Source organism: Rattus norvegicus, chromosome 13, assembly GCF_036323735.1.
Source record: "Rattus norvegicus strain BN/NHsdMcwi chromosome 13, GRCr8, whole genome shotgun sequence".
NCBI classification, from domain to species: domain Eukaryota; kingdom Metazoa; phylum Chordata; class Mammalia; order Rodentia; family Muridae; genus Rattus; species Rattus norvegicus.
Window position 1 is genome coordinate 68,176,393 of NC_086031.1, and position 13,819 is coordinate 68,190,211.

At 40.9% G+C, this 13,819-nt stretch overlaps 1 protein-coding gene across 3 annotated transcripts in view; it reads right to left on the reverse strand.

The window, feature by feature from the left end:
- The window catches only part of Dhx9 (DExH-box helicase 9), a 36,768-nt gene extending 23,580 nt beyond the window's left edge, over window positions 1-13,188 (reverse strand). The window contains exons 1-6 of one of the 3 annotated variants that reach the window (XM_006249996.5): window positions 13,035-13,188; window positions 10,291-10,423; window positions 9,330-9,470; window positions 4,473-4,587; window positions 2,348-2,463; window positions 1,800-1,948 (exon numbers count right to left, since the gene is read on the reverse strand). In XM_006249996.5, coding sequence (XP_006250058.1) covers window positions 1,800-1,948; window positions 2,348-2,463; window positions 4,473-4,587; window positions 9,330-9,470; window positions 10,291-10,401 — 632 coding nt within the window. In that variant the 5' untranslated portion in view covers window positions 10,402-10,423; window positions 13,035-13,188. Of the gene's footprint in view, window positions 1-236; window positions 377-1,799; window positions 1,949-2,347; window positions 2,467-4,472; window positions 4,588-9,329; window positions 9,471-10,290; window positions 10,424-13,034 lie in introns of those variants that run through there. The other 2 variants (NM_001395556.1, XM_008769633.3) reach the window with 2 other exon arrangements.
- Window positions 13,189-13,819: the final 631 nt, after the last annotated feature.

A 13,819-nucleotide genomic window follows, 5' to 3' on the forward strand; every position in this document is an offset into this window, starting at 1 on the left:
AGCCTACTTTTTTAAGATACTTAAATCAGGGCCTAGAGGACAAAAGTCATTTTCACATTATAGATAGCTAAAACTGCTAGCAGGCCCTAGGAGTAAATATAGGTTTTAGGGTTTTATGCTGGTCCTTTACTGCTCGGGCACACTCAAACTTGGCTTTGTGCTGTGAATAAAAGTTTAGGTGAAACTTAAGGAAAAAGATAAGTTAGGTTCCTTCCTAAACTTCTTTGTCAACTGACCTTCAGGCACAAGGGCTTCAAGGGGGGTCAAAGGCCACTGGCTTTCAGGGGAACAACATCCACCCTTTCATTAATGACACCGATGACAGTATGTTTCTCAGCCAGGCTTAAAGTCAGCACTCAATCTCATTCTCCTCCACCTAGGGGGGAACAGCAACACCAGAAATCAGTTTACAATAGTTTCCCATGTGATTGCTTAGTTCAGCCTAAGCATCAGCACATGTGTATATGAACACAGACCTCTGGTGTTGCTGTCTGTTATGCCTTTCAATAAAGGACATACAGGAGCAATGTGTCCCAGCTCCAACTGTCTGCCTCTTACATTGTCTTGTCCCGAATTCTTTGTTTTACATCAGAAATCAGTAAGATACTGACATCAAATGTTGGTGGTTTTTTTCTGGGGGGAGGGCAGCAATTCAAAATAATAGTAGTAGTGGTAACATTGATGTTGGAAATTTGAGCTCAAGGCCTCATGCATGCTATGCAAACATTCCACTCCTGTGCTCCAGCCTTTCACTTATTCTTAAAAAAAGAAAAACCACCAGGAGCTGCCAAGTGCAGTAAGTTGTAGACAAAGCATTAAAGGAAATGGTGTCTTTTTACAGCCTGGAGTTTTGTTTTTAAAATTATGACACCAAAATGGAGAACGATCTTAAAAATATAACACTAAGTATGTAGTATTTGAGAATTCAGGACTGAACAAAGCAGTAGGAAGCAGGAGGAGCCATGCTCTCATCATTTTGAATATGTTGTCAATTTGTTTTTTGTTTTGGGTAATGATAATTTTAGGGTTGCTACTTGCACCCAAGGGAGAACACTTTAATTTCAGAAAAATGTTTTAAATTTATTTTGGATAATTTATTTTTTATAATTAAAGACAGCAAATCGAATCGTTATTTTCCAGAACCACTTCCTTTTCTCTTCCAATAATAATGCAGTGCCTCCCTGAAGAATCTAATCTGTATGAGCCTTCCTGGGAGTAATAAGTACTACACCCTGGAATGCTCTTAGGAAGAACATCAAGCAGGCTGAGAAACATACGGTCACATTATCTTCCCTTACATTGTTTTATAAGCTTAACAGGAAAAAAAGGCATTCTATTTAAACCATACATAAGAACTTCGCGATCCTTTAACTTCATAGTACTCAAGTAACAGGATTCTTAAAAGAGCTGTCAACATTAAACCGAGGTCAAATTTGGATGTATAGGTAATACATACAATCTACTTCTAAGACAACAAAACACTGCAGAACCATTTAAGTATTTAAAGCTATCACCAATAAAACTACACTGGGGAGAAAAAAATCACCACCTCTGACCAATTAAGTCAACAACTAGCAAACGACCACTGTAGATATTAACTGGCATCAAAGTCCAGCAACAGACCTTTTGCAGGACTTCTTATAGAATAGCATTACATTCTTAAGCAAAAGTTATGGTAAACTATAGTTATATATCTTTTCACAATTCACTGCTGCTGCACAGAATTAACTGAGGAACACTTAGTAAACAAAGTCAAATCACCTTAATTTTTTACAAGGAAAATAGTGAAACAAGCAAACCTGTTGTGGTCGGGACCCACTTGGGTGTACTTATATTCTCCTTGGATTTTTTCTTTTTGGAAATACTGGTTCAGACGAGCCTTAGCATTTTCCAAAGTCCAGTTTCCATGAAGCCCAGCATTTAAATCCACTTCTTCTGACTCTAGAGTCTGTAGAATCAATGATGATTAAATTTGGCTGCGCTACTTATATGTACATAAGGAATACTAAATAACATACAGCTTTTTTCAATATAAAACTACATTTTTGTAGTGCTGAGATCCAGGGGTTTGAACATGGCTAGACAACCACTTTATCACTGAGCCTGTATTTTTGAGATAGGACATCACTATGTTCTTAGAACCCTATAGTCCAGCCTGGTCTTGAGCTAGTCATTCTCCTGACCCTAATGCTGAGACTACAAGATGTACACCAGGCTAGATCTAACAACTAGTAAAATAGGCTATTAAGCTAGGGCCACTGGAATGAAGACCAGACTGGGATTCAAGATTGTCTCAAAATGTGTAAGTAATCCCACTTTCAAGCATGTACTACATGAGACTGCTTACCGCTTGCACCTCTTGCTCTTCCTTTCTTGAGTAGTAATCCTTTAAGTTGGCTCCTCGGTCCCAGGTGGGTCCAGGAGAACCATAGCCAGATGAAGACTCAACTCCAGAATTATTTTCTGCTTAAAAAAAAAATTGCTCTTTTAATTATCAAGTTTGGGGGTGGGGGAGCTACATCTACATATTTTAAAGATTATCCCTAATGACAATTTGACACTCCATGTTTGGATACATGTTTTCAATAATCTGGAAGGACGTCTAAACTAATGAGAACTATGCTGATCAGCCTTATTTCTTTGCGTGTGTCTATGTCTATGCATGTGGAGGCCATAGTATAATCTCCACAAAACAGACAAGTAGGTTAGTCTGATAGTTAATGTTAACTGGTAACTTTACTCCAAATCCCCTGGTAGTATGGTCTGTTAGAGAGAAAGAAGATAGACCTGTCCACTATAAATGCTTCGTTACTTGGACAGTAAAAACAGAAACTGAAACTAACAGTTAACAGCACAAATTCATTGCACTCTGCAAGGTGACCAACTGCTTCAAGTTTCTGTCACCTTGAATCTTGTCATGAACTATGAAGCAGAATAAATAAGTCCTTTCACTGGACTTTTTTTCCTTCACAGAACAGTAAAATACATTAAGGTACCTAGCCGGCCAGCCATCTTTCTCACAGACCCATCTGATTGCACATTGTGGATGCTGGTGGGTATAGAACATAACTCCTTATGCTTGGTTGTCTCTTTCTCCTCAGCACTAACATGTACTTTTAAGGCGCTTAGTTGTCTTTATATTCAGAATAACAAACTAAGGACAAAATTATCCAGCTAGGAAATGTCTAGCTGGCAAAGGTATCAGCCTGATTCTGAGTTTGTATGCTGAATGGGTTTTGCCCTGGCTATAAAGGGGCCTCAAACACAAGAATATGGAAACACGCAGGGGAGGTTAGTCTGTCTCTATATTATGTAGCTCTGGCTGTAGCTCTGGTATGTAGACCAGAACACCTTTGAACTCAAGAGATATTTGCTTCTGCCTCCCAAGTGCTAGAGTTAAAGGTCCATGCCACCATGTTTGGCCCAATAAATCTTTTTTAAAGTAAAATGTTCTTTGGAGATGCTGGGAATGAAGGTCGGTTAATACAATCAATGCTCGTTTACAAACCAAGCAAGCACTGGGTTTAACCCTCACCACAGAATAACAACACTCGTGTGATGAACATGACTGAAGCCCAGTTTTGGGGAGAGAGAAACAGAAGGATCTAAAAGTTCAAGTTCGTTCTCCAAATTACAGCCTAAATAGAAACAAAAACCCCAAACCTAATAAAGATTCTGAAATGAAAGCTAATCCCAGGACTATTAATTAGTAGCCCCTAGAAGTTTTGACTCTTTGTAAAACTAGAGTGGGGTGCTCAAGAGATGGTTCAGCAGTTAAGAGCACTGAGGACTGAGATGCAGTAGCCATGAAGGTTCCGGTTAGCACCAATTGTAGGGAGTGGTATCCCCTTGTGGCCTCCCCAGGTACTGCAGGCAAACACCAATATGCATCAACTCCATAGTGACAGGTTTTTTTTTTTTTTTGGTTCTTTTTTTTGGAGCTAGGGACCGAACCCAGGGCCTTGCGCTTCCTAGGCAAGCGCTCTACCACTGAGCTAAATCCCCAACCCCGTGACAGGTTATTATTACAGCTTTGTGTTATTGCTCAACTTTTACTAGACAAAGCAATGGGATAGATGCTGTAAATTGTTTCAGTATTAGTAAGTCAAAATCTTACTCTAATCCAAATAAAAATTTCAGCAGGGCTAGAATCTACAAATCCTATTACAAGTAGGAAAAAACAAAAGGTTACATATTAGATACCACAGGGTATCTTATATATGCAAAGCCCTAAATCTGACACACAGGAACATAAACACAAAAAAAGACAACTCACAAAATTCTTTAACCCACTTAGTGCCCAGAAGTATTGCAGGTAAACACCTATAAAACTTAAATCTCTTATAATAAACTCAAACAGTGGCTGCTTAAGTGGGATGATCTAATAAACATGTTTATTGACAAATGGTGAGATGGATGATCAAACATGATTGTGTTATTCTCAGTCAAGCAGACATATTCAAGTCCCTTACCTGCTTTGAGAGCCAGATGAGGAGGAAGTGGTCCTCCCATGGGTGGTGGTAAGCCTTCTCCAGTACTTGCTGTGCTATCAGATGTGTCACTAAGTATGGGTGGGGGTGGTACAATCTACAAGAGAAAACGTCAAATGTCAGTACTTGGGCTTTTTTAATTTTTATTTGCAGAATAACAAGACTCAAGATTACTCAAAGATGCCCATATATTAAACATCCTTCCACATAGTATTTTTTTCATCTCTGGTTTAGTGTGAAAACCAAGTTTCACATAACTAAAGAATGATACTGGAACCCACCCCCACTTGCTGGTATCCTAAGTGCATGCTACACCCTGGCTTTCACTATTGGTTTGTTTCCTTAGTATCCGAACATTGTTTTTAAAGATTTATTTATTTATTTTATGTATAAGAGTAGATTGCCGGGGTTGGGGATTTAGCTCAGTGGTAGAGCGCTTGCCTAGGAAGCCCAAGGCCCTGGGTTCGGTCCCCAGCTCCGAAAAAAAGAACCAAAAAAAAAAAGTACATTGCCGCTATCTTCAGACACACCAGAAGAGGGCATCAGATCTCATTACAGATGGCTATAAGACACCATGTGGTTGCTGGGATTTGAACTCAAGACCTCTGGAAGAGCAGTCAGTGCTCTGATCCACTGAGCCATCTGTCCAGCCCAAATGTGTAGCCCAGGCTGGCTTCGAACTCGTGATCCTCCTGCCTCTGCCTCCTTCAGCAAATCTTACTAGTGTGTGCCACCACAACCGGTTGAACATTTTTTAAAGGATGTACAATATATCCTCCCCCCCCAAGATTTATTATGTATACAGCATTCTGCCTGCATGTACACCTATATACCAGAAGAAGAGGGCACCAGATCTCATTACAGATGGTTATGAGCCACCATGTGGTTGCTGGAAATTGAACTCAGGACACCTCTGGAAGAACAGTCAGTCAGTGAATGATCTTAACTGCTAAGAGATCTTTCCACCCTCATGCTGTTTGTATTACTTTATATTATATGCACAAGCCACTATACCCAGCATTAACTTTTATTAAAAACTGGTTGGTGCTGGATATAAAAATTTAAGGGTCTGGCACATACTAAACAAACACTACCACTGTACTCATTATCCAATGAGATTTTAAAATTCTGAAAGTTAAATAACCATGGTGTTAAATATAAATTTGACTTCACAAAAATTTAGCTTTTGAACTATGTATAAAAAGGGTGTGTGCATGTTAAGTGTGAGAACCCTTAAAAGACTAGACATATCAGATCCCCTGGAGCTGATCATAGAAGGTTGTGACCCACCACATGGATGCTAGGAACCAAACCTGGACTAAGCCATCTTTCCAAAACTAGATATATTTTATGAAGTCATTTTTATTTCTGCTAATTCTACTATTTCTGGTTTTATCTTTACAATTTTTTTCTTGCCCCACTCTTTTTCAGTTTTGAGCAGCAAGGACACCTGTGCACTTAGAAAGCTTTCTTACCTGAGCACAGCAGTCCCATCACTTGGGACACTAGACAACAATCACGAATTCAAAACCAGCCTGGACTATCAGTGAGTTAAAGTCAACCTTAAGAAAAGTTTTAAGAATCATCTTAAAGGAGTAAGAAAGCAGCCAGGAGCAGTAATGCACATGTTCAACTCTAGTAATCACAAAGAGGTGAATTCCTGCAAGAAACATACTGTTTAAAAAAAAAAAAAAAAGGTGGGAGGGAGAAAAAAATTTAAAAAAATTAAAAAAAATTAAATCTGTGTTGAGTATGGTAAAGCATCCCTTTACTTCCAGGACTAGAAGGCATGATCAGCAGGATAGCTGTAAATTTGAAGTCATTCCAATTTATTAGTTAAAAGACAGCAATGTCTAGTTAAACTAGCTCAAAAACAAAAGTGTTGGGCAGTGGCATACATCTTTGATCAATACTACAGGAAGCAGAGGCAGGTTGGTCTACAAAGTGAGATCTTGTCTCAAAAAATAAATATAAGCAAGAGCTTTGTTGTATAGAAGCATAAAGTATTTAAAGTTATAGTGAATAAATGCTTGTTTCTCTGAAAGCCCCATTTTCTTAGAGGCAAGACCTATGGCATCAGGATGCCCCAGATTCCTGAGTCTACTAAGTCTTGGGAATATATGAGTTATCCATTAATAAAGGCAATCTATAATTTCACAGAGCCATGTGTTAAAATCTCTAAATGTTTATGCAGTTAAATATACATTTTTCCTTCCCCTTTTACTGTACACTGTCCAAGTGTGTTGAGAGCTTAAGCCTCAATAGTAACACGTACGTCCCAATACTTCTGGTTGGATTTATTATTTTTGAAGTAAGATACCATACAATAGCCTACTTGGCCTGGAACTTGCCACATTGCCAAGTTCTTGTCTCCAGTTTTACATGTGCCAAGGCCACAGGCTTGCACAATCAAACCCAGATTATTTTTCCATATTTTAAATGATTGAGAAATAAAGCGGGGTTGGGGATTTAGCTCAGTGGTAGAGCGCTTGCCTAGCAAGCACAAGGCCCTGGGTTCGATCCTCAGCTCTGGGGGGAAAAAAAAAAAAGAGAAATAAAGCATTTCCCCCATCAACAGTATTAGAATTTAGAACACACATCTTTAACCCCAGCACTTTGGAGACAAGAGAGGGATCTTTGTTGAGTTCAAGGCCAGCCTGGTCTACACAACAAACCAGGCTAGACAAGAGTATATTATATACTAAGAATCTGTCTGTTTCAAATGTCAAACTACTGAACCCCTGCACTACTGAAAGGGCCAATGAAGTGACTTTGGTAAGGGCACTCGACAGCAATAGCAAGTCAAATGATCTATGTTTGATCCCTGGACCTCACCTACTAGAAGAAATGTTGATTCCTTTAGTTTGTCCTGGGACCTAGGCACACATACATAATGAATGAATGAATGAATGATGAATGAATGAATGCATGCAAGAAATTTTTTAGGTTCAGTGGTTGTTATAGTCTTATAAAACAACCACGGTATAAACCAAAAAGTAGCAAAATGTGGCAGCACACGCCTATAATTCTAGCATTCCAGATCTTTTAAATTCAAGATCAGCCTGATGCAGAGTTCCAAAACAGCCAGGGCTACCTAGACAAACCCTGTCTCAAAAAACAAAAATAATCCACCACATGACTTCCTTTGGCTATTAAGTTTTGACTTTTTTTTCCTTTTTCAATTTTTTATTGCCTGTCCTGAAACTGTAGACCAGGCTGGCTTCAGATCTGCCTACCTCTGCTCCCTAGTGCTGGGATTAAAGGCATAGGGCACTACTGACCAGCCCAACTGAAGTTTTGAAAGCTAATATATGATAGAGTGAACAAAATCCTATTTAAGTATAGCTCATTTTTATACTTCATTAAAGCACTGTTTGGGGAACTAGATACCATGCCACACACCTATAATTTAAGCATTTGGGTATCTGAGACCTGTTTTGAGTTTTCAAATGCTTCTAACTAAAGTTGTAAAACAAATCTTAAAAAAAAAAAAAAAGTAGCCTGCCACCTTACTTCATGGCCCAATCAATCATCCCAACTACTCTACTTAAGACCTAAACAAGAGGACCTAAGATCAAGGCTAGGCAGACCCAGCCTTGGTCTTAGCAGGAAAATAAATGGTGGTGGCACAGGCCTTTAATCCCAACACTCAGGAAACAGAAGTGTAGATGATTTGAGTCCTCTACAAAGAGCTCATTCCAGTACAGCCAGAGCTAAAGAAACCCTTTATCGAGAAAAGGAAAACAAAACAAAAAAGCACCCTTTAGGCTTCAAGTAGAATTTTAGGAAGCCTAGAATACATAATGTACCTTTATAGGGGAAAAGGGAATGAACAACCAGTCTTACAATTTCAGTAACCGCCAGCTAAACATGGTGGCTTTTTTTTTTTTTTTTGGTTCTTTTTTTCGGAGCTGGGGACCGAACCCAGGGCCTTGCGCTTCCTAGGTAAGTGCTCTACCACTGAGCTAAATCCCCAGCCCGACATGGTGGCTTTTTAAGTTCAAGGCTAGGGTGTTTTAGGGAAGACAGTACAAGGTTGAAGCCTTATCTCTTCCAAAACAAACCCTCTTGCCCCTCCCCCATCTTACCACCTGATCACAATGTCCTAGAATAAGAAATGAGAGGTTGACACTAGGATTAAGAAAGGAGGGGTGGGGGGGAGGGAGCAGGGTATAATAGAATCTGCCTTTAATCCCAGGCTTGGAGGACAAAGCAGGTGGATCTGAGTTCTAAGCTAACCTATTCTACATAGTGAGTCCAAGGACAGTCAGAGTTACATAGTGAGACCCTGTCAGGAAGGAAGGAAATGAGGGAAGTAAAACACTGAGGTTAGCACCAGGACTAGATACACTGTGACCTATTTTTATAAACACTCATGAGAAACAAAATTTCACCTTACAATGGTGCTATTATTTCCCAATGAAAATATACATCTTTGAGACAAAAATTAACTTCCTGTACTTATCCCTTCTAAGCACCATAGCTTAGTAACACAAAACACTTAATGCTCGCTGTGCATACTCTTTTGGGGCATGTCTGACTGGCTGTGTTTTTAGTTTATTGGTAGCCTGAGGAAATGACAAAGTCACAATTCAAAGTATGGTTTCTACTGAGTATGTCACTTCTACACCATTTCAGATAGGAAAAAAACTCAACCCTGTTTCTGAATCTCACTGCATTTTTGTATAACCACTGTATTCTCTCATACAGTGCCACTGCACACAGTGTAGTTGTGTACACACACCCTGTAAATCTGTCTGTTAACTTGAACCCAAGGAGATAAAGGTGAAAGCGAACATAAAAATATCTCAATTTCTAGGTCATAAAATAAATACTTACCCCAACAGCAGGAACTTCTTCACTCTTGACTTCATTGATTCGAACCAAATAGTTAACGAAGTCTCTGGCAGCATTGCTCTGTGCATCTTTCTTATTGGTGGAATTGCCCATACCAGCATAATTAAACCCTTCTACTCGAACCTTTAAGATTCAAGGGAAAAAAAAAGTTGAATTAAAGCCGGGTAATTTCTAGGATTCAAAAAATAAATATTAAATGGCTAATTAAAGATAAAACAACTGTTTTAGACATACTCTGTATAAGCATACTTTTAGTATACCCAAGCAACCTATGGGATTATTTTACTGAAAACAGGGAATTGAATTGTTCATTGATACGCTGGTTCAACAATAACAATTTAAGTGGCTCCGGTTTCCACACTTAAATTTTAGAATTGGGTATGTAAGCTTTGGCCAGTACTTGCCTATCAAATGGCGGGCCTTAGGTTCAATTCCCACCACTAGTGAATCATGGTGTTTAGGTGAAGACTTTTGCCTCCAACCTGGTAACTCAAGAGTTGAATCCCCTAGACTGGTAGGGCAAGAGAAATTAACTCCCATTAACTGTCCTTTCACATGCTTCTGTGCCAACACAAACATGCAATTTAATAACTACTAAGGGAAAACTCCAACTTTCTTTTAAATACTTTGCCTCTCTAAATGATTTAAAGAAACAAGGGATGGTGGTGCATGCCTTAAGTGAGACTCTTAACTACCTCTACCCCCCCCCCAAAATATAAAATTACAAGCATTTATCTTCTGACTTACTAGCACCAAGTTTTGGAAGCATTAGAATTCTCCTAGCCCTAGCAGAGTACTGTGAAAATATTGCTCCTTTAAAAGCAATAACCAACCAAGTCAAAATAAATTCTTCCATAACCTACAACAGTTTAGCCTTTCTAAAGTATTCTTTTAACCCCAGAGGAACTTCACAAACTATAGAATAAACTGTATTCTTTAGTACCTCACACATGAATTTCTGTCTGTTTTTGTTTCCTACTGCTCTAATTTCATAGGCTGGAGTCATCTTCCTTTTGCCACACCAGGCATACAGAAAATTTTTAATATCACCCATGATTCAGGTGTCTTCTTCACACCTAAGAAAACAAGTTAAAAACATTATGAGAGCCAAACCTCATACATTCTATCTCACCACTATTGAACTTATCTATTAAGAAATTTGGGGTTGGGGATTTAGCTCAGTGGTAGAGTCCTTGCCTAGGAAGCGCAAGGCCCTGGGTTCGGTCCCCAGCTCCGGGGGAAAAAAAAAAAAAAAGAACAAAAAAAAAAAAGAAATTTTAATACGGTTGAAGTCTATGGCATGTAGATACAACCTGTATAATTTGAATATACATACCCTACAATGGTTCATTGTAAAGAAAACTTTTTTAAAAGACTTATTATTTTACGTATATGAGCACACTGTAGCTGTCTTCAGATACACCAGACCCCATTACAGATAGTTATGAGCCACCAACATAGTTGCTCGGAATTGAACTCAGGACCTCTAGAAGAGCAGTTGGTGCTCTTAACCACTGAGCCATCTCTCCAGCCCATGGACTGATTTTTAACTGAAATATTTTATGCAGTTTACTACATTCTACAATGAATATTTTATATGCCTTAAAGTTATCCCTCCCAACAACAAAAACCATGTCACATTATATTATTTTTTTTCAGAGAATTTTTAAGTAAAAATGGGGTAGAAAAGATAAGATGGGGGAATCTCAAAACAAAAACCTCTTGGGGCTGAAGGTGGCTTAGTGGTTTTAGAGCATTTCTCTTAACAGAGGACCCAGGTTTGAACCCCAGCACCAAAAGGTGACTTAGAACCATTCTTAACTCTAGTCCCAAGGGATCCAATGCCCTCTTCTGGCAAATGGTGCATATACATGCCAACAAAATACTCATGCATATAAAAATAAGACCAAATTTAGACAGGAGAGAGGAGAGATTACTGCAGCAGGATGCAAGAAGACATCTACACAGAACTTTAATCTACTCACCAAATCTGACCTAAGATAAACTTATTAATTAAGATAAAGTTATTAATCTTATTATTTGGTAAAGCAAATGACAAAGCGAGATAGTACAACTCAGAAGTTAAACACAATAAAGTCCTTCGCAAGTCTGGGTGTGCTGGCCCGGGCGTTTAAACCCAAGCACCTGGAGAGCAGAGGCAGGCAGATCTGAGTTGGAGGTTACCTGGTCTACAGAGAAGCCCTGTCTCAAAAACAAAAACCCCATAAGTAAATGTACAAAGTAAACGAGTAACATAAAACATAGGTCTATCGAATCCTTTTAGCTCTAGAAAGCCCATTTAATTTTAAATATCCCTGCTAATTAAGTCCAAATAGATACATACAGTCCTTCAGGTTCCAAATCTTATCCAAGGATAATACTAATATTCCCATCTATAAACTATCTAGGCATCTCAGTAAGAATTTTAAACCTCCTAAAGTGTATTCTAACCCCCATTCATAAATTCCCATCCCCAATAATGGCACCAAGGAACTGGGAAATCTAGTCCATTCCGCAAAGGTCTTTCACAGCTATCTCTTGTATCCTTAAACGTGTGCTGACATGATCCTTAGTGGCTTAGGGACTATATAATCCTCAAACTGTGTGCTGTACTGTTTTGTTTTACTTCGAGAATGAAAGGAGTGTGAATGCCCCCCCTAGAAATACCCACCATTTCTTTTACAGACCTAGAAAACTAAGAATTTATCCCCTGTCAAACTTTCCATCTCACATCTGCCCTGCTGTTTTGGCTCCAGATGTGTAATATTACTTGCTTTTCTCCAGCTCTTCTGTCACCTGCCACCACTAACTGGTATATCGAAATAGTTCTTTTTGCTTTGTTTTTCGAGGCACGGTTTCTCTGTGTAGTAGCCCTGGCACAAGAGATCCGACTACCTTCGACCACCAACCCCAGTGCTGGGACTGAATGAAGTCCTAAGCCACGGCTCCCGGCTCCGAATTTTGTGGGTTTTTTTTCTTGCCACCCTGAAAAAAAATGCTTTTCCTCATCCTCAGGTCACGTGGCTGGCCCTCTTTTCCTCCAGGTCAGTCTGGTCTCAGACGTAATTGATCTCGCTCCGCATCTCTGGAGAGGATACATTGTGCACCTCAAAGCCAGACTCGAGTACCCCCCAGACTCTGAGGCGCCGTCTCTGGCAACCGTTATCTAAAGCAGGGCGATCCCGTTGCGCGGTGTAATTCCGCCATCACTTACTAAATCATGCACACATTTTCCTACCACCTGCTCCTGACTCCGCTCCACCAATCCTTCCCCAGTAAACAGTGCGGTGCAGGAGGAACTGCAACGACGCCTCGTATCCCAAAGCAGATCACCCCTACCGGGTCTGGGGGTTCCGGATCAGAGAAGCGAGGACCCGACGCGCCGTGTGGCGTCGAACCGCCACCGCTACAGGCAACTCTGATTAAAGACTTCCGCTGCATGACTGACCGAGGAAGGGGCCTCCGAGAGCGGACAACCGGTGTGAGGAAAACCACCGCCTAGGGCTATCCGCTGCACCGCAGCGCGAGAACCCCACGGCCGGCGCGCCCACGGCCTGTGATCCGGGTACCCGCCGCGCTGCCCCTCCCCCCGTCCGCGCCTCACAACAAAGCCACCGCAGAGCCGCGGAGGCCGGCGTCGGCCCGCGACAACAAGCCCGCGTTAGGTCCGCCACGGTGCTTCCTTACCCTCCTCCGCTTCTCCGTGCCCGAGAGCACAACCTTCTTAGACGAGTTTGCAGCGCCAACCTTCCACAAAAACGGCGAAGGAACACACCTCACCCCGCATGGAAGCAGCGGCGAAATGGCTTCGACCGCGGGACCGAGGGGGCGGAGTCAGCGACTCACGCTTGCGCAGTAGGCCAACTCCCCAGCCAGCACGCCCGGAGGAGACGGAGCTACAGCCACTTCCGGGCGCCAAACCTGAGGTCGCGCGAGATCCACTGGCCTAGGCCTACAATTTCCTGTCAGTCGCTAAACGGCTTGATCTCAGGAAGTTATGTCTTTGTAGAGAAGGCTAGCCCACAACTTATCTCAGTCCTCTTGCCTCAACCTCTGAGAGCATAATTTAGAGACATGCCACCATGCATCTCCATTTTGATAGTTTTTTTTTCACACAAGGGCAGTTTAAAATATGCCAATGAAATGTATTTCCGGGTGCCATGAGTATGTTCAAATGTCTGAAATAGTTCTGCGTCTCCAAAATGCTGCAGGTCATGTGCGGCATGGTGACACTTGCCTTCAATCACAGCACCCAGGAAGCAGAGACTGGCCGACCTCCATTAAGTTCAAAACAGCCTGGTCTATGTGGCGAGTTTCAGGACAGCCAGGGCTACATAGTAAGACCCTGTCTAAAAAAACAAACAAAAGCCTTAGCGGTTAAAAGCACTTGTTGGGCTGGAGAGATGACTCAGGGTTAAGAGCGCTAACTGCTCTTCCAGAGGTCCATGTGGTTGCTGGGATTTGAACTCAGG